This window comes from Stenella coeruleoalba (genome assembly GCF_951394435.1).
Source record: "Stenella coeruleoalba genome assembly, chromosome: 1".
Lineage (NCBI taxonomy): Eukaryota > Metazoa > Chordata > Mammalia > Artiodactyla > Delphinidae > Stenella > Stenella coeruleoalba.
Window position 1 is genome coordinate 37805066 of NC_137169.1, and position 26611 is coordinate 37831676.

General features: G+C 38.4%; 1 protein-coding gene across 1 annotated transcript in view; it reads right to left on the minus strand.

Annotated features, from left to right (window-relative positions):
* LOC307183287 (phosphatidylinositol 3-kinase regulatory subunit gamma) overlaps positions 1 to 26611 on the minus strand; it is an 85267-nt gene that overhangs the window by 31336 nt on the left and 27320 nt on the right. Inside the window, exons 2-3 of the mRNA XM_079915616.1 lie at positions 6294 to 6402; positions 4059 to 4157 (exon numbers count right to left, since the gene is read on the minus strand). Of these exons, the coding sequence (XP_079771742.1) occupies positions 4059 to 4157; positions 6294 to 6402 (208 nt within the window). The remainder of the gene's footprint in view (positions 1 to 4058; positions 4158 to 6293; positions 6403 to 26611) is intronic.

Consider the following 26611-nt stretch of genomic DNA (forward strand, 5'->3'; position numbering starts at 1 on the left):
ATATAGATGGTACCTGAATCTTTTTCTGGCCCTATACTCTCTCCTAAGCATTAAACCTAAATTTCTAGCCATATTCTAGATATTTTTTAACCTGGAAGTTCTGAAGCAGCTAAAAATCAACTGCTCCTGGCTCTCCTATTTCTATAAATGGCACATTCATTCTAAGCCCCGCAGGGGTCAAACCAGTCACTTTTAACTCCTCCTCAACCTCATACCTTTTCTATTATCAAATTCTTTTAGCTCTTAGCTCCACATTGCCTCTTACTTTGATTCCTCAACTCCATTCCTAGAGCCACCATCCTACGTAATAGTTCATTTAATCTTTCAATCATGTCATTTTCCTGCTTAAAACCTTTTATTAATTTTTTTTGCACTTAGAAATAAATTTCAAATTCCCTACCATGGCTCATCAGGCTCTCTGCACTGGGCTCTTTCCACTTTCAACTTCATCTCCTACCACTCTGTGGTTCACACTGGAAGCCAGGCACAGCAGTCTCTGCATTCATTGGATCCACCAAATCTTTCCAAAATCAGTGTCTTTGCATTTTCTGTTCCCTCTCCCTGGAACACTTTTCTGGATGGCTCTTTCTAATCCTTCAGTTTTCCAAAGTCATATCCTCAGAGAGGTCCTCCTGAAAACTATGTGAAATTCCCTTTCCTCATATTCTGTTATCAGATAACCTTATGTATTCCCTATATAGCACTTCATACACTGTGAAATTATCTTTTCTTTTTTTTATTGAACTAAGTTGATTTACAATATTGTGTTAGTTTCAGGTGTACAACAAAGTGATTCAGTCTCATTTCCTTTTTGGCTGTGCCTCGCAGCTTGCGGGATCTTAGTTCCCCAACCAGGGATTGAACCCAGGGCCATGCCAAGTCCTAACCACTGGACTGCCAGGGAACTCCCTCATTTCTTTTTTATGTGTTTATTTTGTCTCCCTCTCCCCCACTAATACCCCTTCCCAAATATAAACACTATAGACAAGAGACCATGTCTGGCTTGTCCATCATTTTCTTTTCCTAGAACAATGTGGGCACTCAATAATATTAAATGATTAAAGAATAAATCTAATTCTGGATGATCATTCCCTCTCAATTAATAATAGCCTTTTAACTCTTTACTAGTCTCTATCCTTTTTTATTTTTTTCTATTCAAATATGGTCTGATCATATAACTTCCCTATTTAAAAAATGAAATGGGGGACTTCCCTGGTGGCACAGTGGTTAAGAATCTGCCTGCCGATGCGGGGGACAGGGGTTCAAGCCCTGGTCTGGGAAGATCCCACATGCTGCGAAGCATCTAAGCCCGTGCGCCACAACTACTGACCCTGTGCTGTAGAGCCCGCAAACCACACCTACTGACCCCACGTGCCACACCTACTGAAGCCCACGTGCCTAGAGCCCATGCTCCGCAACAAAGAGAAGCCACTGTAATGAGAAGCCTGCTCACTGCAGCGAAGAATGGCCCTGCTGGCTGCAACTGGAGAAAGCCCACGTGCAACAACAAAGACCCAACGCAGCCAAAAATAAATAAACTTTTTTAAAAAATGAAATGGTTCCCCCTCCTCCCTATGATAATAAACACAAACTCCAAATTTTAGAATTCAAAGCCCTCTTCAACATGACCCTTTTCCAACCTTCTATCCCCTACTGCTTTTTCCTCTTTTCAAATGTTACCCTCTAGCCAAATGGGATTGCATCTCACAGAACAGGACTCTATAATTCCTCACCTTCATATCTTTGTTCCTATTGTTACCTAATCCTGCAAACCTTCTCTCCCAACTTTCTACATATCCAAATCTGTTAGGAGGTAACTATGAAATATAAGCAAGAAGATGGTGGCTTAGATTTGGATGGTAGAGAAGTGTGAAGAGATTATGGATGTAGATTTGGAGGTAGAGTTGGCAGGGCTCGTTTAATGATGGCTTGGATGTGAGGCTGAGGGAAAGGGAGGAAAAAAAAAGATTTGTGGTTCTAGTAACTGTAGAGATCATGGTTCTGCTTCTGAAAAAAGGAAAGACTAGAAGAGAAACAGTCTGGGTAGAGGAGGTGCATTAGAAATCAAGAATTCTGCTTTGATTATATTAAAATTAGTATGTCCTCTAGTTATCTAAGTAGCAACTGGATATATGCATCTGGAATTCAGGAGGTCAGAGCTGGAGATAAGGTTTATGAATCATCACCACGAAGCTGTATATTAAAGCCATGGGAGAGGACAAGCTCACCTTGGGAGAATGGAGAAAAGGAGGCCCAATTCTGATCCCTGGGATATTGAGCAAAGGAGTTAGGAAGGAAATTAGGAGAGGGTGATGTCACAACAGCCAAGACAATAAACTGTTTCTAAGAAGAAGTGTCTATGACTAATGCTGCTAAGAGGTCAGGTAAGGTAAGAAAGAAGTGGCCATTGGTTTAGCTGTCCGTGTAGAGTAGTAGAGACAGAAGCCTGACTGGAATGGGAAAAAATTAAGTTGAATGAATCACTGTAGAACACTAATTATTCCTCAGCACAACTGAAGTCCTAAGGTATTAATGTCTTTACTAGAAACTGATATAAACCCCAAATTTCTAGCATAAAATATGGGATTATTTTTCCTAAAGATACTAGGCTGGAAAGGCAACAAAGAGACAGATAAGTCTGGATTTGAACTCATCCTCTGCCACTTATAAGCTAAGTGTCTTTAGGACAAGTTTCTTAACAAAGTTAAGCTTCAGTTACTTCATCTATAAAATGGAAATATTAATAATACCTACCCCATAAGGTTGTTTTGATAAATAAATAGATATTGAATGTAAAATGCTTAGTACAAGGAAGTGGTTATTGTCACTATTGTTATCATTATTCTTTTATTTAGATATTCCTTTAAAAAAAAAAATCACAAGACTTTACTGCCCTTAGGCTATGTTAATTGTTAAAACTGAATGTGGAAATATCTAATACAGTATTCCTAACCTATTTAAATATACATCCCATCTGGGCTTCCCTGGTGGCACAGTGGTTAAGAATCCGCCTGCCAATGCAGGAGACACAGGCTCGAGCCATGGTCCGGGAAGATCCCACATGCCACAGAGCAACAAAGCCCATGCATCACAACTATTAAGACTGCGCTCTAGAGGCCGCGAGCCACAACTACTAAAGCCTGTGTGCCTAGAGCCCATGCTCCATAACAAGAGAAGCCACCGCAATGAGAAGCCTGCGCACCGCAACGAAGAGTAGCCCCCACTCACCACAACTAGAGAAAGTCCGTGCACAGCAACAAAGATCCAACATAGCCAAAAATTAATTAATTAAAAATATATCTATAGGGCTTCCCTGGTGGCGCAGTAGTTGAGAGTCCGCCTGCCGATGCAGGGGACGCGGGTTCGTGTCCCGGTCCGGGAGGATCCCGCATGCCGCAGGGCGGCTGGGCCCGTGAGCCATGGCCGCTGAGCCTGCGCATCCGGAGCCTATGCTCCGCGGCGGGAGAGGCCACAACGGTGAGAGGCCCGTGTACCGCAAAAAAAAATATATATATATATACATATATATAAAGTTTTTTAATAAATATATATACATCCCATCTTTGTAAATATAAAGAATGATACATCCACGTTATGAGATTCTAATACGCCCACATGGATGGCATGATATAGGCTGAGAATTGCTTTATCTTCTACATATCCTCATCAGCCTAAACTATGTTGAGTTTAACTCTCTGAAGTCTGTTATTGGAGGGGTGGATTCCCAGTACATCATTAATAACCTTAGGCTGTGCCCATGACCTCTCCTTCACTCATAAGGTCAACAGTATATTTCTTACTCATTACATTTAGGGATTTTAAGCCTTTCTGTCTTATTGCTACATAAAAATAAAAACTGTTGCCTTTTTAATATAACATTTAAATATTTAAATGTGTAGAAAAAGGACGGTTAGCCAAACTAAAAATTATGTATCTAAATTAAATAAAAATATGAAAAAATTTGTATGTAAAGATTTAAATAAAATACGGGAATCTTTGTATACCCAGAAATAAATAATCCTAGTAGAACCCTAGCCAAAATGCTGAAAAATACTCACCGCAGAGTCAAAGTGTAATCTCCCTGCATTTTTGTTGAGGCATCTCTGACCAAGAAGGTACCGTCTGGCATGTCCCGTAATTTGTCATTTACCTCCTCCCTGAAGAACAGAATTATAGGAAAAATGAAAAAAATGTAAGTGTTGGTTGTTCTTCTCACATATTATCACTAAGACTAGTTGGGAGGTAGGTACGTCTAAGGTTATAGAATCATGGGGGCTGCCAGAGGTCATTTAGTTCCTCCCCGTAGATATTTCTTTCTGTTTTGATTTTTGGTGTTATGCAATCTAAGGAAGGGTATTTGATTTTTGAACTCTTCCAGGTTTCAACTGTCTGTAGGGAATAGTGTTTCCATTAAGCCTTTAGGGCTTCCTTAGGCAGGTATGAACTTGTAGAGTTTCAGAAAAAAACAACAGCTGTTTAGAAAGAAGATTAAGTTTAAGCAACAGTGGCAGCTGGGTCAGATCAGAGTGTGGATAATTTACTTAGTTCACAGCCTTTAATATAATATTCTCCAATTTGAATTTATACTGATAACAAATTCCTTCTGCAGAGCTGGTTTAGGCCTTTAAGGAACAACACTAGAAGACTCAAAGAAAATGGCAGAGCATAAAAGAAACTTGAATTATAGAACCACATGGTCTTAAAATATAAATTACGTAGTATTTAAATATAACAGATCCTTTTATTGTACACTGCTAAAATTTAAATTTTCTGATCAATTTGAATATGAAATATATTAAGTCTTCCTTAAAAAATTAAATAAGGAGGGGCTTCCCTGGTGGCGCAGTGGTTGAGAGTCTGCCTGCCGTTGCAGGGGACATGGGTTCGTGCCCCAGTCCAGGAAGATCCCACTGCCGCGGAGCGGCTGAGCCCGTGAGCCATGGCCACTGAGCCTGTGCGTCTGGAGCCTGTGCTCTGTAGCCCAAGAGGCCACAACAGTGAGAGGCCCGCATACAACAACAACAACAACAAAAAAAAATTAAATAAGGAATTACCATATGACCCAGAAATTCCACTTCTGGGTATACACCCAAAGAACTGAAAGCAGAAACTTGAACAAACATTTATACACCAATGTTCACAGCAACATTATTCACAATAGCCCAAAGCTGTAACAATCCGAATATTCACCAAAGCCAAATGTCCAGATGAATGAATAAATTAAAATGTGGTATATACATGTAATGGAATAGTATTCAGCCTTAAAAAGGAAATTCTGACACACGCTACAACATGGATGAACCTTGAAGACATTATGCTAAGTGAAATAAGCCAAACACAAAAGGACAAATGTTATATGGTTCCACTTATATGAGGTACCTAGAATAGTCAAATTCATAGAAAGAGAAGGCAGGATGGTGCTTGCCAGGGGCTGGGGAGAACAGGAGGAAAGGGGAGTTAGTGTTTAATTGGTACAGAGCTTCACTTTGGGAAGATGAGAGTTCCAGAGACGGATGGTGGTGATGGTTGAACAATAATGTGAATGTACTTTATGCCACTGAACTGTATATTTAAAGAGGGTGAAAATGATAAGGAAAAAAAAAGAAATGAGTGCTACTTTGTAATGGGAGAGAACAGACAAGAGAAAGAGAAGGACAAGCATATTGAGCAATATAGAAGCAACCTGGAATCTGACTTGGCAGAAATAGATAGGACTTTTTAAAAACAAGAAAATACAATGTTCAAATTTTAAAATATATATACATATATATTTTTTCCTTCTGTAAGTTCAAAGCTTCCCAAAACCACATTTTACCCAAAAAGCAAATCTATACTAGAGTCCTGTTTCTCAAAAGGAGGTGTGTGAAGGGTGCATAAAAATCACCTGGGGAGGTTATAAATGCAGATTCCTGGACCCTACCCCATGACTCTTGTGCATGCAAAGATTGTGGAACCATTGCCTTAGAAACAGAAAAGGAAAATTAAGTACAGATAAATATCTTTTGTCCTAAAACACATGCACCTATCCTAAATGTATAGGTTTCATTTATTCAGAAGTCTATCCTCAATACAGTATTAAAAGTAATAATCACAGCCATAATTGAAAGATTTTCTTGTCACTTTTTTTTGTGGGAAGAAAAGCATTTAGAAAATTTGAAAGGTTCTCCTAAACAATTTTTTAAATGGTAATCTTTAAATGACAACTTGTGGGGCATTAAAAATGTTTTATTTTAACTCATAATCTCAAAATTATTTTTTTAAACTTCATTCAATTATAGTACCCTTCTAGTTACCTTGAAATATCCCCCCAGTACCATTCTGCATCCTGAAGAGAAACAGAACCGTCCTTCATTCCATTTGTAATGGCTGAAGTCATTGGCTTAGGTGGCTTTGGTGGAAGAGCTAGAAGAGAAATGAATATTATTATTTTGTAGATGTAAATTATTATTTGTTTTCTAATTTCCTCAGTCAAACACAGCTCATTAACCAATGTACACTAAGATTCAAATAATTATAAATCAAATTAAGAGTTATTTTATGTTAAATGTTAAACATTAGCCAAAGAAAGAGTCCTTTTAGAACTCTACTAATAATTGCCTAAAAAAATGAAATATTTGAGCTATTTGCGTTTTCTTCCTTCTTATAAAGTACTAGCTTTTCGTTGGATTCCCTTCTCCTAGACCAGGGGTGGGGAATAGAGAATGTCTGTGCCACCATTCTTTCAAGGTGGCATTGTGAATGAGCGGCACTCCTTTCCTCCATGCCAGGAATTGGTCTCAAAATCCACGTCATTTTTTCTTTATGCAGTTTTTTTTTTGCCCCACCGCGCGGCCTGCGGGGATCTTAGTTCCCCAACCAGTGATTGAAACTGTGCGCCTGCAGTGGAAGCGTGGAGTCTTAACCACTGGACTGCCAAGGAAGTCCCCTCAAAATCTGTGTCATTCATGCTTCCAGGCATCCATTATCAGTCCATCAGAGTGAGATAAAGTCTGTTTGTCATCCCTGCCTTAGGCAGAGGAGTGAATGAATTGCATGAATAGACACCACCCAAAATGGCTTTGAAAGCAGTGAGCTGATTCAGCTCAGTTCCCTGGTTCCCAGAAATACGTATTAAATGTCTATCATGCGCAAGAAAGTGCTAAGAAGTGGGGATACAGACTTGAGTAAGCCACCGTCCCTGGCCTTGAAGAGTTTACAGCTTTGTGAAAATGTTTGCCATGATGGTCGTAATTAGACTGTCCATCTGGAGCATGCCCACTTTTGTCAGGCGCACTGGGGCTCCCTGGCCTTCCTGCCTCTCCAGTCCTGGCCCAATCTGCCCCCTACTTTATGATTTACTGACAATTATCATGAACCAGCTCTTCTCTAAATTTGAACATCACATCCTATGGTTTTGGTTTTTTGTTTTTCACAGTATGCTCTTTCTCACTACTTTCCATAGTCTTCTCTGTACTTCATTTTTCAGAAAAGGATGATATGAGATCTGCTTTATTTAAAAATACTGACTAGGCACCACAGCCTCTGTAGCTGAGGGCTCAGTAGCTTGATCCCATGAAAAGGAGGAGCAAGGCCAGGCAAGTGGTTATTGGGAGAGAAGTAAGCTGTTCACGTGTGCGTTTATACCTATGCCTTTAACACGTTTCCATAAAAAGTATTAATAAAGAAATGGACATTGAGACACTAGTCCTGACTAAAAATCAGTTGATTCTGCCTTTGTGATAACTATCAAAGGGTATGTTTCATTCACATAAGAGTACTTATTTTTCATTTTCTGGTGTTAACTTAAGAACACAATATAAAATACACACCAATTGACACAGACTGACATCTGCACTTGACATAACCATTTACATCCATTCCTTACAGGAGACAGATTAAGTGTAAAAGATGGTCAATTTTGAGTTGCAAAGGTTGCAGAAATGACTTTGGTAGGGTTGGGTAGTGCTTTGTCAAATGGATGTCATAGTTTATTACTAGTAAAGAGAAAGGAAATGTAGTTTGCATTACTGTGTCAGTTTTTCTAAAAAAAAACTTAATAGGGGCTCTATATTTAGTGGTCATATTAGGAAAAATGATAATCTGTAGAATGAATAGTTATGTTTTGTTACAACTAATACTTTCTTTGTTAAAAAGGTTGTATTGGCCATAAAAAGGAACGAAATTGGGTCATTTGTAGAGACATGGAGGGATCTAGAGACTGCCATACAGAGTGAAGTGAGTCAGAAAGAGAAAAACAAATATCGTATATTAACGCATATACGTGGAACCTAGAAAAATGGTACAGATGAACCGGTTTGCAGGGCAGAAATAGAGACACCGATGTAGAGAACAAACGTATGGACACCAAGGGGGGAAAGTGGCGGGGTGGTGGTGGTGTGATGCATTGGGAGATCAGGATTGACATATACACACTAATATGTACAAAATGGATAACTAATAAGAACCTGCTATATTAAAAAAATAAATTAAATAAAATTCAAAAAAAATAAAGGCTAAAAAAAATGTATATTTGTACACACACACATAATAAATTAAGTAATTTTAAAAATAATAAAAAGGTTGTATTGGGACTTCCCTGGTGGTGCAGTGGTTAAGAATCCGCCTGCCAATGCAGGGGACACGGGTTTGAGCCCTGGTCTGGGAAGATCCCACATGCCGTGGAGCAACTAAGCCCATGCACCACAACTACTGAAGCCCGCATACCTAGAGCCTGTGCTCCGCAACAAGAGAAGCCACCACAATGAGAAACCCACGCACTGCAATGAAGAGTAGCCCCTGCTCGCTGCAACTAGAGAAAGCCCACGCGCAGGAACGAAGACCCAATGTAGCCAAAAATAAATAAATAAATAAATAAATTTTTTTTTAAAAAGCTTGTATTGAGTCTTCAATTTCAAGCGTGGCTTAAAATGTAAATATATCACATGATGCATTTAAATACAATGATGCCTCTGAAGCAGTCAAACAGCATTCGTTTTGTGTTTAGAACTACAGAAGAAAATCTCTTCAACTAAAATAGTTCTAAATTAGAAAAAAAATAAACTTTTAATTCTAAACAGATGTCCAAAAAACTTCTCTCTCAAAAGACAACATGAAGCCCCTTCACAAACAATTCAGTCCAAAAGCCATTAAGGGAGAGCTGATCATGATGGCCAAGAGCTGGTGTCAGAGCCCAAAGCAGGTGAGGGAGGACTATGTCCATGTTTGAGGGCAGCTGCACAACAAGGATCTCAGAGCTCCAGCAGGGTGAGGAGGGAATCCTCAAGAGGGCAACTTGGCGTGGGGTGTTGAAGGTGAGTGAAGAAGAAGGGCAGTGGCCTGGGACCCGGGTGGCACAGAGTGTTGGAGACCAAGCTAACAAGGACACAGTCCTAGGAGGTGGGCATCCCAACACAGTGGGGCAAAGCCAGATTAGGATGCAAAGAATTTCTAATTGGGCAGGGGATGGGAGCGGGTAGGCAGAATGTAGCAATAACTATGAAAGACTGGGTAATACAGAGAAATGGATCAAATAAGTAGAACTACTATAGATAATAGGAGCTGGGGTTCTCACAGTCTAAAAAGGAAGTTACAGATATGGAAAGGCAGAAAAATAGAATGAACCCCCTGGTTTGGACTGCAATTGCAGCTATTGATGTGAACTCATGGAATTCAACAGATAGATAGATAGATAGATATAAATGTCTGTACTTATAGAAAATACAACTATTCCCTAGCTCTGTCCCCTGAGAGGTCCTGGGATCAGCAAAATCCTAATATGAACACCTAGCACCCAGATCTTGGTTTCTAATGCCATTCTCTACTAAAAGGAACCAGGGCTCTTTGGAGAAATGGCTGAGGTTGGGCAGAGCAAGTACCAAATGTACCTGGAACATTATGTTGTGCTAAAAAGTAACCAAGTACTCAAAGAATGAGGGGTCATGACAAAAGAACAAAGAAGCCAGCTTGAAGGGGCTCCCACTACCAAATCTGGGATAACGGGAGCATCAATACAAATAACAATAGTAAGGGAATATAAGCCATTAAACAAAATAGGAATCTATGTGTACACACAGATATAAATAAATAAATGAAAAAATTGAAAGATTAATGAGGAAGACATATAATTTCGAAGGCCTTCCCACAAATGCTTATTAATCACAAAAGTATTGAAAAAGACTAATATAATAGTGGAGAAACCTGACAAATATACCTTAATCAAGGTTACTACCAACAGTAATGGTGAGATCATGGGCCCCCAACAGGATGCATCACGGACACAACATCACTTCTGCCAAATACCTGCCATATATGCATAAGCTGAATCTAATCATGAGGAAGTCAGACAAACCACAGACAAATCATCAGACAAACCACAACTGAAAGACATTCTACAAAATAACTGGCTTGGTGCTTCCCTGGTGGTGCAGTGGTTAAGAATCCGCCTGCCAATGCAGGGGACATGGTTCGAGCCCTGGCCCAGGAAGATCCCACATGCCACGGAGCAACTAAGCCCGTGCACCACACACCTAGAGCCTGTGCTCCGCAACAAGAGAAGTCACCGCAATGAGAAGCCCACGCACCTCAACGAAGAGTAGCCCCCGCTAGCCAACTAAAGAAAGTCCACACGCAGCAATGAAGACCCAACACAGCCAAAAATAAATAAAATAAATAAATTTATTTTAAAAAAAAAGATTCCCTCTAAAAAAAGAAAAACAAAACTGGCTTGGAATCTTCAAAAATGTTAAGGTCATGAAAGTCAAGAAAGACTGAGGGAAGATTCTCTAGAAGACTAGAGAATCATGACAATTAAATACAATGTGTGAGTCTGGACTGGCTCCTTTTGTTATAAAAGACATTACTGGGACAATGGCAACACCTGAATGGGATCTGAGGATGAGGTGGTAGTAATGCATCAATGTTAATTTTCTGATTTTGATAGTTGTATTGTGGCTATGTTGGAGAATGTTCTTATTGGTGGGAAATACACACAAACATGGTCATCATGGACTATCATGTCAGCAACCTACTCTGAATGGTTCAAGAAATCAAGTTCTTTGTATCGTACTTGCAACTTTTCTTTAAGTTTTAGATTGTTTCAAAAAAACTTCTTTTTTAATTAACAAAAAAGTTATAGATAATACTGTGGGGAAAGGGGAACAATGTGAATGTAAGAATGCAGTTGGTCCCCTATCTCACACCATATATGCAAATATTAACTCAAAATGGATCAAAGACCTAAATGTTAAGAGCCAAATGATATACCTGACAAAAAATTGTATCTAAAACACATAAAGAACCTTGCAACTTAACAGAAAAAAAAGTGACTAAAATTAAAAATGGGCAAAGGATCTGAATAGGTATCTCTCCAAAGAAGATATACAAATGGTCCACAAGCACAAGAAAAGATATTCAATATCATTAGGCATCACAGAAATGAAAATCAAACTGCAATGAGATACCACTTCATACCCACTAGGATGACTATAATCAAAGAGACAGATAATAACAAGTGTTGGTGAGGATGTGGAGAAATTGGAACTTTCATACACTGCTGATGAAAATGTAAAATGATGCAACTGGTTGGAAAACAGTCTAGTAGTTCCTCAAAAGGTTAAACATACAGTTACCATATAACCCAGCAATTTCAATCCTAGTTGTATATTTCAAGAGAAATGAAACATACAACCATACAAAAACTTGTATATAAATGTTCATAGCTGTATTATTTATAATAGCCAAAAAAGTGGAAACAACCCAAATGAATAAATAAAATGTGGTGTGTGTGTGAATACATATACATATAATTAAATATATTTAATATTTAATTATAAATTAAAAGGCAGTAAAAAGGAATAAAACATGCTGTAACATGGATAAACCATGAAAACATTAGACTAAGTGAAAAAACAGTCATGAAAGACCACATATTATATGATTCCATTGTCCAGAACATGAAAATCTATAGAAGACAAAGTAGAATAATGGTTGAGTTGAAGGGGAAAAGGGAATGACAGTTAATGTATGCAGTTATGTATGCAGGTTTCTTTGGGGGGTAATGAAAATGTTCCAAAATTGCTTGTGGTGATGGCTGCACAACTCTGTGAATATATTAAACACTACTGAATCATATACTTTTTAAGTGGATGAATTGTATGGTATGTGAATTATATCTCAATAAAGCTGTTTTTTTTTTTAAAAAATCAGGCTTCTGAAATCACTAGATGGGGAGAGCTTGCTATAATCCATACTTTTTTTTTCTAATTGGCTACTTATTTATACTTATCTTCTTTGAAAAGGATGTGGCTTATAAAAGTAGCAACAGTTGGAACTATAATTTTGTAGAATTTAAAATTTTTCTACGTATAAGGATTAACAGTTTAAACGTGTGCTATACAAAAGCACTTTGCTATCACTATGAAAGGTACAAAGACAAGGCACTCAAAAGAACAAATCTAGAGGGAATGACACTTAGAAACACCTAACCATAATTCTCAGCAGAATGAGGTAAATAACTATAATAAAAGTAAAGTAAGGTGCAATGAAAACCCAGCAAAAGGAACAATTGATCCCCTCCTGGGAAAACTTCAAGTTCAAACACTGGGCTTCTCAAACCTAGTCCTTACTGAACTGAATGCCATGACCAGGAGGGCCCAACAAGAACCAATTCGCCTCCTTGAATCAGCAGGTAAGTTACAACCTAATCACCAAAAGGAGCCACAGAGACTTGCTGCTGTCTATATTCCTTCTCTGGGAGAGCTCTGTACTGAACTGAGTTGACCAGCAGCTTGGGGAATCTGCTATTTATGGATAATGACAGTTTACTGATAGCTCCACCACCACCAAACAGATAATGACCACGTCACATGTATTACAGAGGGCTCCCATAGCCTCCTTAAAACTTGCTTGTCTCATCTGCAGAAATATAAGAAGAATGAAATGATTATAAAGCTGTTCCTACATAAAGTTGCTAAAAGAACACAATTAAGAATGAATGAAATACTGGCCTATGTCTACATTCTCATCTAATTAAACAAGTATTTATTGAATACCTTCTATGTTCTAAAAGCTGGGAATACAGCAATGAACTAGACAGACACAGTCTTTATACTTATGAACTTTATAATCCGAAAGGATAAACTTCAAGATAATTCATCATTCTTAAAATCATCAGTATGTTCAAATTTAGTTCAACTAAACTAACATGAGTCTTCAAACTAAATGTTTTGCTTTCTCTAGCAGTTGATCTCCCTCCCATGTAAATTATAGAATTTACTGGACAAAAGTAAGTAAAAATTTACCTTACAAAACCTTCTTATTACATGGAGATAAGCATATTTTTATCTATATGTCACTTCCAGATTATGATATTATAAATAAAGGGAAAAATTACAAATCACATACATTTTAAGTAGGTCAAGTGGAACACATAAAGGGAGAAGCTAATTAGGGTACATTAATTACCTTTCAACCCCTTGACAAAGTGATTCTTGCACTGAGTAAGCACTGCAGTGCTGAGTGATAAATTAAATGCACCTGAGCAAATATTGGGCTGGCCAAAAAATTTGTTCATGTTTTTCCAAAAGGTCTTACAGGAAAACCCAAAAGAACTTTTGGGCAACCCAATACCTTCCTACATAAGTATTCATAAAATACCTAGCACTTTTGTTTCTATCTAGTAGACAATGAACAGTACTTCTCTTCCCATTTTGAAAAATTATATTACAAGTTTTAAAATATTAGCCATACATAAAGATGTTTCAAATCCAGTTTTTAATATGTAGATATACGAACAAACATATACACATATATGTTTGTGTGTATGTATATACATGCATAAAAACATCTGGAAGAATACACAAACTGCTAATAGTGTATACAACAGGAATGTTGGGAGCAACACAGGAGAGCACTTTACCTATATATGCATGCTTTATTTATGTATGTTTAAAAAAAAAACCAAAAATGGTTATGAATAATTTTTCATTTTAATTTGTTGTGTTTTCTGACTTTTTTAAAAAAACTTTCAAAAATTCACTTTGATTTTTTTAATTAAAGAAAGTGTTCAGGGGCTACAATGCTGTAAAAAAATTATTTCTTTGGTCATAATCTACAAATAATGTACAAATAGAAGATTAAAGTATTGTATCAAGTTAAATGTACTGGGCTTCCCTGGTGGCACAGTGGTTAAGAATCTGCCTGCCAATGCAGGAGACATGGGTTCAAGCCCTGGTCTGGTAAGATCCCACATGCCGCAGAGCAGCTAAGCCTGTGCACCACAACTACTGAGCCTGTGCTCTAGAGCCCACGAGCCACAACTACTGAGCCCAAATGCCACAACTACTGAAGCCCATGCACCTAGAGCCCATACTCCACAACGAGAAGTCACCACAATGAGAAATCCACACACTGCAATGAAGAATAGCCCCCGCTTGCCGCAACTAGAGAAAGCCCGTGTACAGCAACGAAGACCCAACACAGCCAAAAATAAATTAATTAATTAAAAAAAAAACTACTAGAGCTAATAAATAAGTTTGGCAAAGTTGTAGTGGTCCAAGGTCAACACATAAAAGTCAGTTATATTTCTATAAACCAGCAATGAACAATCTGAAAGAAAATTAAGAAAACAATTCCATAAATAAGTGGAAACACATCTTAGGTTCACAGATAGACAAAAGCAATCTACAGATCCAATGTAATCCCTATCAAAATTGCCATAGGCTTTTTGTAGGACGAGAAAAAGCAATGAAATTCATATGGAATTAAAAGGGACCCTGAATAACCAAAATAATCTTGAAAAAGAACAACAAGGTTAGAAGATTCACACTTACCTGTTTTAAAACTTACTATAAAGCTACAGTAATCAAAACAGGATGATACTGGCAGAAGGACAGACACACAGACTAATGGAACAGAACTGACAAATCAGAAATAAACCCTCATATGTATATGGTAAACTGATTTAGGACAAGAGTCCAAAGACCATCTTTGGGAAAGTCTTTACAACATATGGGGCTGGGGAAACTGTATATTCATATGCAAAATAATGCAGTTAAACTCCTACCTCACGCTATAAAAAAAAAATTAATACAAACTGGATAAAGTCCTAAATGTAAGAGCCAAAACTATAAATACCTTAGAAGAAAATATATAGGGAAATCTTCACAACATTAGATTTGGTAATAATTTCTTGGATTTGACACCAAAAACACAGGCAAAAGGGAAAAAATAAACTGGAATTCATCAAAATTTAAAACTTTTAGGGACCTCCCAGGCAGTCCAGTGGTTAGGAGTCCACGCTCCCACTGCAGGGGGCACGGGTTCGATCCCTGGTTAGGGAACTAGATCCCGCATGCTGCAAGGTGTGGCCCAAAAATAAAGTTAAAAAAAAATTTTTTAACCTTTGTGCATCAAAGGACACCATCAAAAAAGTGAAAAAGACAACTCACAGAATGGGAGGAAGTATTTGCAAATCATATATCTACAAGGGTTTAATAACCAGAATACATAAAGAACAAATCAACCAAAAACAAACAACTGAATTTAAAAAATGGGCAAAGGACTTGAATATTATTGCTCCAAAGCAGATATACGAAAGGCTAATAAACACATGAAAAGATTATTATTAGTTATTAGAGAATTGCAAATCAAAACCACAATGAGTTATCACTTCATACCCATTAGGATGGCTATTATCAAAATAACAGAAAATAGCAAATGATGGCAAACACCTGAAGAAATTGGAACCCTGGTGCATTGGTGCTGGGAATGTAAAAATGGTACAGATGCTGTGAAAACAATTTGGTGGTTTCTTAAAAAGTTAAACATAAAATTACTAGATTATCCAGCAATTCCACTTGTAGGTATATACTAAAAGAATTAAAAGCAATGACTCAAACAGATACTTGTACACCAGTGTTCATAGCAGCATTATTCACAATAGCCAAAGGCAGAAACAAACCAGTGTCCATCAATAGAAGAACAGACAAATAAAATGTGGTATACACATATAAAGGAACATTATTCAGCCTTAAAAAAGAATGAAATTCTGATACAGGTTACAACATGAATAAATCCTGAATGCAGAATGCTAATTGAAATAAGCCAGACAAAAAGGATAAATACTGTATATTTATCTCAACTTATAAAGTACCCAGAATAGGCAAATTAATAGAGACAGAAAGTAGAATAGAGGTTACCAGGAACTGTGGGGTGGGGAGAATGGAGGAATTATTGTCTAATAGGTACTAAGTTTCTGTTAGCGATGATGAAAAATTCTGAAAATTGATATTGGTACTGGTTGCACAACATTATGAATTTACTTAATGCCACTGAATTACACACTTAAAATGGTTAAAATTGGGCTTCCCTGGTGGCGCAGTGGTTGAGAGTCCGCCTGCCGATGCAGGGGACACAGGTTCATGCCCCAGTCCAGGAAGATCCCACGTGCCGTGGAGCGGCTAGGCCCGTCAGCCATGGCCGCTGAGCCTGTGCGTCTGGAGCCTGTGCTCCGCAACGGGAGAGGCCACAACAGTGAGAGGCCTCCGTACCGCCAAAAAAAAAAAAAAAAGAATATACCACCCCAAAGTATGCCACTTTGGCATGAGGATTATTTTGAGCTGAAGGCAATTAAGAAACAGAAGACACAAGAGGAACTCTCTGCCCTCCCCTTTTCTGTCTAAAGGCAGGGCATATATTTCTATTTGCAAAGACATCTCCCTCTCCCATACCAGGAAGACGAGAATGACTCAATCACCAGAAATGACTTTTATCACAGGAGACAGCACCAACTGGAGTCTGCATAAACAAACCTTACTAAAATGACCCTTATCTTCCATTAATTTCCCCATATATTTACCTTCCCACAATTTACTACCCCTAGAATCCCAAATCCTTTTAACTTTGTCTAGTCACTTCTCCACAATTTATCACCCTTTCTTAAAATGGTATACAAGCTCTCACTGGTTTTTCAAAAAGATTTTAAAAATAGACAAATATTTAGCTAGACTTACCAAGAAAAAAAGAGAGAGGACTCAAATAAAATCAGAAATGAAAGGGAAGACATTAGCACTGATACCACAGAAATACAAAGGATCATAAGAGACTACTATGAATAATTACATGTCAAAAAACTGGACAACCCAGAAGATATGGAAACATTCCTAGAAACATACAACCTATTAAGACTGAATCATGAAGAAACAGAAAACATGAACAGACCAGTTACTAGCAAGGAGATTGAATCAGTAACAAAAATCACCCCAACAAACAGAAGTCCAGGGCCAGACGGCTCCACTAGTGAGTTCCACCAAACATTTTAAAAAGAATGAATACCAATCCTTCTCAAACTCTTACAAATAATAGAAGAGGAAGGCCAATATCTCCAATGAACATAGATGCAAAAATCATCACCAAAATATTAGCCAACTGAATTCAACAATACATTAACAGGATCATACATCATGATCAAGTGGGATTTATTCCAGGAATGCAAGGATGGTTCAACATCCATAAAGCACCATGTTGTGATATACCACATGAACAAAATGAAGGATAAAAGTTATATGATCATCTCAATAGATGCAGAAAAAGCATTTGACAAAACTGAACATCCGGGCTTCCCTGGTGGTGCAGTGGTTGAGAGTCCGCCTGCCGATGCAGGGGACACGGGTTCGTGCCCCGGTCCGGGAGGATCCCACATGCCGCGGAGAGGCTGGGCCTGTGAGCCATGGTTGCTGAGCCTGCACATCCGGAGCCTGTGCTCCACAACAGGAGAGGCCACAGCAGTGAGAGGCCTGCGTACCGCAAAAAAAAAAAAAACTGAACATCTATTAATGATAAAAACTCTCAACAAGGTGGGTACAGAGGGGGGACTTCCCTCATGGTCCAGTGGCTAAGACTCTGCGCTCCCAATGCAGGGGCCTCAGGTTTGATCCCTGGTCAGGGAACTAGATCCCACATGCTGCAACTAAGAGTTCAATGCCACAACTAAAAATCCTGAATGCCACAACTAAAGATCCCACATGCCACAACGAAGATCCCACATGCCACAACTAAGACATGAGGCAGCCAAACAAATAAATATGTTTTTTTTAAAAAAGGTGGGTACAAAGGGAACATACCTCAACACAATAAAGACCATATATGATAAGCCCACAGCTAACATCATATGCAATAATAAAAAGCTGAAAGCTTTTTTAAGGAACAAGACTTATTTATTTATGGTTGCATTGGGTCTTGTGCTGTGCGCGGGCTTTCTCTAGTTGCGGCGAGCAGGGGCTACTCTTCGTTGCGGTGTGTTCTCCTCATTGTGGTGGCTTCTCTTGTTGTGGAGCACAGGCTCCAGGCACACAGGCTTCAGTAGTTGCGGCATGCAGGCTCAGTAGTTGTGGCTCACAGGCTCTAGAGTGCAGGCTCAGTAGTTGTGGCACGTGGGCTTAGTTGCTCTGCGGCATGTGGGATCTTCCAGGACCAGGGCTCGAACCCATGTCCCCTGCATTGGCAGGCAGGTTCTTAACCACTGTGCCACCAGGGAAGCCCAACAAGACAACTTTTATTCACCACTTTTATTCAAAACAGTTTTGAAAGTCCTAGCCAGGGCAATTAGGCAAAAAAAAAAAAAAAAAAGAAAAAAGAAAAGGTATCCAAATTGGACAGGAAGAAGTAAAATTGTCTCTATTTGCAGATGACAATATATTACGTATAGAAAACCCTAAGGACTCCACCAAAAAAGCTGTTAGAACTAATAAACTCAGTATAGCTGTAAGATACAAAGTCAATATATAAAAACCAATTGCATTTCTATACTAATAATGAGCCATAAGAAAGAGAAATTAAGAAAACAATCCCATTTACAACTGGATCAAAAAGAATAAAATACCTAAGAATAAATTTAACCAAGGAGGTAAAAGATCTCTACACTGAAAACTATAAGGCACTGATAAAAAAAACTGAAGACACAACTAAATGGAAAGATATTCCACACTTATGGATTGGAAGAAAACTGTTAAAATGTTCATACAACCCAAAGCAATCTACAGATTCAATGCAATCCCTATCCAAATTCCAATGGCGTTTTTCACAGAAATAGAAGAAACAATCCTAAAACTGGCACGGAACTACAAAAGACCCCAAAGAGTCAAAGCAATCTTGAGAAGGAATAACAAAGTGGGAGGCTTCAAACTTCCTGAACACAAACTATATTACAAAGCTAAAGCAGTCAAAACAGTATGGTATTTAGCATAAAAACAGACACATATGTCAATGGAATGAAATAGCCCAGAAATAAACCCACACACAAGGTTAATTAATTTATGTCAAAAGAGCCAAGGATATACAAAGGGGAAAGGGCAGCCTCTTCAATAAATGGTGCGGAGAAAACTGGACAGCCACATGCAAAAGAGTGAAACTGGACCACCATCTTACACCATACACAAAAATCAACTCAAAATGGATTAAACACTCAAATATAAGAGCTGAAACCATAAAATTCCCAGAAGAAAACAGAAGGTAAGCTCCTTGACATTAGTCTTGGTGATGGTTTCCTGGATTTGACACCAAAACCAAAGGCAACAAAAGCAAAAATCAACAAGTGGGACTACATCAAACTAAAAAGCTTCTGTACAGCAAAGGAAGCCATCAACAAAATGAAAAAGCAACCTACAGAATGGGAGAAAATATTTGCAAATCATAAATCTGATGAGACAGTAATACCTAAAATATATTAGGGACTTCCCTGGTGGTCCAGTGGTTAAGGCTCTGCGCTCCCAATGCAGGGGGCCTGGGTTCAACCCCTGGTCAGAGAACTAGATCCTGCATGTCACAACTAAAGATTCCGTGTGCCACAACTAAAGATCCCTCATGCTGCAATGAAGATCCCACACACGGCAACAAAGATCCCGTGTGCCGCAACTAAGACCCAGGACAGCCAAATAAATAAATAAATAATTTTAAAAATAAATAAAATATATTTTAAAACTTATGCAACTCAATAGCAAAAAATCTGATAAAAAATGGGCAGAGGGGACTTCCCTGGTGGGACAGTGGTTAAGAATCCGCCTGCCAATGCAGGGGACACGGGTTCGAGCCCTGGTCCAGGAAGATCCCACATGCTGCGGAGCAACTAAGCCCGGGCGCCACAACTACTGAAGCCGCGTGCTCTATGGCCCACGTGCTGCAACTACTGAGCCCGTGTGCTACAACTACTGAAGCCTGCGCACCTAGGGCCAATGCTCTGTGACAAGAGAAGCCACCGCAATGAGAAGCCCGTGCACAGCAACGAAGACCCAATGTGGCCCAAAAATAAATTAATTTTAAAAAATGGGCAGAGGATCTGAATATCCATTTTTCCAAAAAGACATCCCGATGGCCAACTGTTACATGAAAAGGTGCTCAACATCACTAATTATCAGGAAAATCCAAATCAAAACTACGAGATATCATGTCACATCTGTTACAATGGCTATTATCAAAGACAAGAGGGAGGCTTCCCTGGTGGCGCAGTGGTTGAGAGTCCGCCTGCCGATGCAGGGGACACGGGTTCGTGCCCCGGTCCGGGAAGATCCCACATGCCGCGGAGCGGCTGGGCCTGTGAGCCATGGCCACTGAGCCTGCGCGTCTGGAGCCTGTGCTCCGCAACGGGAGAGGCCACAACAGTGAGAGGCCCGCGTACCGCAAAGGAAAGAAAGAAAAAAAAAAAGACAAGAGGGGCTTCCCTGGTGGTGCAATGGTTAAGAATCCGCCTGCCAATGCAGGGGACATGGGTTTGAGCCCCGGTCCGGGAAGATGCCACATGTCTCAGAGTAACTAAGCCCGTGCATCACAACTACTGAGCCTTCGCTCTACAGCCCATGCGCCACAACTACTGAGCCTGTGTGCCACAGCTACTGAAGCCTGCACACCTAGAGCCCGTGCTCCACACAAGAAGCCACCACAATGAGAAGCCCGTACAACACAACGAGGAGTAGACCCCGCTCGCCACAACTAGGGAAAGCCCACACGCAGCAACAAATACCCAATGCAGTCAAAAATTTAAAAATTTTAAAAGGACAAGAAATAACAAGTGTTGGCAAGGATGTGAAGAAAAGAAAACCCTTGTGTATTGTCAGTGGGAATGTAAATTGGTACAGCAACTATGGAAAACAGTATGAATGTTCCTCAAAAAATTAAAAATAGAATTAATGTACGAACCAGCAACTCCACTTCTGGGTATTTATCCCCCAAAAATGAAAACACTAACTCAAAAAGATATATGCACCCCCATGTCACTGCAGCATTATTTACAGTAGCCAAGATATGGAAAACAACCTAAGTGTCCACTGATGGATGAATGGATAAAGAAAATATATACAATGGAGGGAATTCCCTGGAGGTCCAGTGGTTAGGACTCGGTGCTTTCAGGCTTTCACTGCTGTGGCCCAGGTTCGATCCCTGGTCAGAAAACTAATATCCCGGCAAGCCACGTGGCTCGGCCAAAAAAAAAAAAAAAAAAGAAAAAGAAAATATATACAATGGAATATTATTCAGTCATAAAAAGAAGATAATCCTGCCATTTGTGACAACATGGATGGACCTTGAGGGCATTATGCTAAGCGAAATAAGACAGAGAAAGACAAATACTGTATGATCTCACTTATATATAGAATCTGAAAAAAAAAGAAAAAGAATGAAAAAAACAGAACTCATAGAGAGAACAGATTGGTGATTGCCAGAGGAAAGGGATGAGAGATGGGTGAAATAGGTAAAGGTGGCAAAAAGATACAAACTTCCAGTTATAAAATTAATAAGTCCTAGGGATATAATGTACAGCATGGTGACCATAGTTAATAATACTATATTGTATATTTGAAAGTTGCTAAGAGAATGTATCTTAAAAGTTCCCATCATGAGAAAAAAAATTGTAACTATATGTGATGATAGATGTTAACTAGACTTGTGATCACTTCACAATATATACATATATCAAATCATTATGTTGTACACCTGAAACTAATATAATGTTATATATCAATTACAGTCCAATTTAAAAGAAAAGAAAATTTTAAAAATATGGCATACAAGCTCTCAAGCCTAACTGCTTCTTTGGGTTTTCACTTCTTTTCTGTGACATTCCTGTGTATATATGAGGAGTAAACCTTTTCTTTTGTTAATCCGGCATTTGTCAGTTTAATTAGCAATCCCCAGTAACTAAACCTATGAGGGTAGAGAAAAAGGTTTTTTTCTCCCTCAAAGGTGATATAGTGGGCACCAAAAATATTTATTAGGCATTCACAGGATATTTCAGTTATCACTAAACCAGACCTAAGTAACATATGCAGAACCAAAAGGCAAACATAAAAGCAGTCATCTCTGTACTAGGGAAAAAGTCCTTAGCACCTCTGGCTTAGTCAGCTGTTACTGGTAGTTTAGTATAACTAGAGATGGCAAACTAGTAAATCAGAAATTGTTTTTAGGGCTTCCCTGGTGGCGCAGTGGTTGAGAGTCCGCCTGCCGATGCAGGGGACACGGGTTCGTGCCCCGGTCTGGGAAGATCCCACATGCCGTGGAGCAGCTGGGCCCGTGAGCCATGGCCTCTGAGCCTGCGCGTCCGGAACCTGTGCTCCGCAACGGGAGAGAGGCCACAACAGTGAGAGGCCAGTGTACCGCAAAAAAAAAAAAAAAAAAAAAAAAAAGAAATTGTTTTTATTTTCATAAAGAAAAAGAAAAAATAAACTACTAATTCATGTTTACTCTTTACAGTTAATTCATTTAAGCTATATTTAGATACTGGTTCTGATCAATCAACTAAAAGTAAAAAAGGAATTTGCAATGCTCTCTTAAAATCTTTATGTATCAACCTCTTACATTTTTTTAATTCTTAATATTTACCCTCTAAATAGTAAATCTTATCTTCTACAAATATCCTTGACATAAAAATTCTGTTTAAGAAAAGTGTTTCATTCATATAAACCTTTGCTGTATGGTACTGAGGGTACTGTGTTTAAGTACTAAGTAAATAAAGAAATTATCCTGTTAAGTGTAGTCAAAGGCAAATGATGTTATCAAGTACACATAACAAACCTGAAATATTTCATCAGATGATAAATTCTGACTACCTGAATAGAAAGTGTTATCTATGGTACTTTAAATGACCATTTTATTTAAAAAGTACTCTGAATTTCTAGAAACATCAAACTAGCTATTACTAACCACTGCTAAGGAACCAGGGAACAAGAGAAAAATTCCCAGTACATATATTTGTGAATAATCTGAAATTATACAAGGTTTTAAACACAAAAGTTATAAAATGAAATAATTCTATTAAAATACAGTTCTAAACTCATGAACCTATTTCATTTTAGAGAAATTTTTAAAAAAGAATTAGAACTACTCTGGATGTTGATATAATGTTAGATATAGAAAAATGCTTAGAAAAGAACGACTGGTTGATCAGGCTATCCAGAGGAAAAAAACAACCATATTCAGAGGGAAGGAAAACTTTTACGTAAATTAAATCTTCAGCTTTTTGAAAACCTAAAAATAAAATTATGGGAACATGAGGAGAGAAAGAAACAAAAACAACATTTCACCCTTCTAAAAGAAAAACAACTGACACCTTTAACCAACCTCTTTTTCAAGGATAATGATTAAAACAAAATTTCGTCCCCAGCACCAGTGAGCTGCCACATTCAAATCCAGACTTCACAGACTATTTGGCATACAACAATGAATTACAGAACAATTTTGCTCACGTATGGACAAATGCTATTTTTCTCCACTGAAATTATTTCTCTGTAGTATGCTCATTAGTAACACTGACCCTTTCCTATGTCCCAATAACCAACCTGCTTTGTGAGCTAAATCCCAATTCCAAATCAGATGTTGCTGGCAAAACTAATCTCCGAATGAAAACAGTACATAAGCCAGTCACAACACAGAATTTGGTTTGTATGTTACTGACATTGAGACAGAAAACTGCAATTTCCAACAGGTATTTTTAGTTGAGCTTCTTGGCTCAGCAAAACTGAAGCTATGATCTTATCTTTAGAAACATATATGTTATTTTCTTAAAATTATATTGCTGATTTTTTCTTTGAAAATATATGTTTCTAAAAGACTGTCTCACAACCAAAAAAATGATTTTAACAATTGGTAGAAGTAACATTTAATTAATAATTCAAGGTTAAAACACTTAGATTGAAATAGTAATGTGATTTCCCCTCCCTTTGTGCCTTTCCCCAAGCTAGAGACAGAGTTCCTTCTGATTTCAATTTTTTTTAAAGATTTATTTATTTATTTGTTTGTTTGTTTGTTTATTTTAGGCTGCACTGGGTCTTAGTTGTGGCACACAGGATCTTTCATTGCGGCGTGCGGGCTTCTCTCTAGTTGTGGCGTGTGGGTTTTTTCCCTCTAGTTGTAGCGCGGGCTCCAGAGCACGTGGGCTACGTAGTTTGCGGCACGCGGGCTCTAGTTGTGGCGCGAGCTCAACAGTTGTGGTGTGTGGGCTTAGTTGCCCCATGGCATGTGGGATCTTAGTTCCCTGACCAGGGATCGAACCCGCGTCCCCTGCATTGGAAGGCAGATGCTTTACCACTGGACCACCAGGGAAGTCCCTCAATTTATTTTGACACTGACTTTTTTTGTCCACTCACATGATATAATTTAGGTAAACAACAGTTTCTTCAGTTAGTTAACTGTTTTGAAGATTCTAATAATAATAATATCATCTTCCTGATAGCAATGAATTCATTATATTTTCAAAGACTTCTCCAACTGGAAAATACGATGATTACAATATGATAAGTTTTAGACATATTTCATTCAAATAAATAGAATACTGTTCCTTAGTATTGCTCACAAACACACAGAAAACTACTGGTCTAAAATAAAATCTCCAGACTTGGCCATAATCCAGCAATGTAACTTTGAACAATCCTCTTAAACTCTCGTCTTCTTATCTATAAAATGTTTGATTACGTCTAAATAGTTCCTCCTGTCCTTATATTTGGCTATCCAAAAGAGACAGTATCTTAGGCAGATTTCATTTAAAGTTTGCTGTGTACCATGAGTCATATTCCCAACTGGTAAGCTAAATGCAATTATGAAGACTATATTTCTAGGTGGTTTTTTTTTAACATCTTTATTGGGGTATAATTGCTTTACAATGGTGTGTTAGTTTCTGCTTTATAACAAAGTGAATCAGTTATACATATACATATGTTCCCATATGCCTTCCCTCTTGCGTCTCCCTCCCTCTCACACTCCCTATCCCACCCCTCCAGGCTGTCACAAAGCACCGAGCCAATATCCCTGTGCCATGCGGCTTCCCACTAGCTATCTACCTTACTACGTTTGTTAGTGTGTATATGTCCATGACTCTCTCTCGCCCTGTCACAGCTCACCCTTCCCCCTCCCCATAACCTCAAGTCCGTTCTCTAGTAGGTCTGCGTCTTTATTCCTGCCTTATCCCTAGGTTCTTCATGACATTTTTTTTCTTAAATTCCATATATATGTGTTAGCATACGGTATTTGTCTTTTTCTTTCTGACTTACTTCACTCTGTATGACAGACTCTAGGTCTATCCACCTCATTACAAATAGCTCAATTTCGTTTCTTTTTATGGCTGAGTAATATTCCATTGTATATATGTGCCACATCTTCTTATCCATTCATCCGATGATGGGCACTTAGGTTGTTTCCATCTCCGGGCTATTATAAATAGAGCTGCAATGAACATTTTGGTACATGACTCTTTTTGAATTTTGGTTTTCTCAGGGTATATGCCCAGTAGTGGGATTGCTGGGTCATATGGTAGTTCTATTTGTAGTTTTTTAAGGAACCTCCATACTGTTCTCCATAGTGGCTGAACCAATTCACATTCCCACCAGCAGTGCAAGAGTGTTCCCTTTTCTCTACACCCTCTCCAGCATTTATTGTTTCTAGATTTTTTGATGATGGCCATTCTGACTGGTGTGAGATGATATCTCATTGTAGTTTTGATTTGCATTTCTCTAATGATTAATGATGTTGAGCATTCTTTCATGTGTTTGTTGGCAGTCTGTATATCTAGGTGTTCATAAAAAGAACAACCAGAACCAAAAAAATAGCATTAATATTTTTTAAAGTGAACAACGGAACTGAAGAAAACTAGGATTAGACTTTAGGGGGAGAGAGGGATTAGCAAAACAGAGGAGGGAACTCCTTCCAGCTCATTGTATGATGCCAGTATAACTCTGATACCAATACCAGAAAAAGACAACACAAGAGAAGAAAACTATAGACACAATATCCCTTAGGAACACAGAATCAAAAATCCTCTACTAAATACTAGCAAACCAAATCCAGCAACACATAAAAAGGATTATATACCATGACCAAGTGAGATTTGTTCCAGGAATGCAAGGTTGGTTCAACAAACAAAAATCAATCAATGTAATACACCATATTAACAGAATAAGAATAAAGGTTTGGTCATCACAGTAGATGCAGAAAAAGCATTTGACAATATCAAACACCGTTTCAAGATAAAAACACTCAACAAACTAGGAGTAGATGGGATTTTCCTCAACCTGATAAAGGGCATCTATGAAAAAACGCACAGCTAACATGATACTTAATGGTGAAAGACTGAATGCTTTCCCCTAAATCAGGAACAATA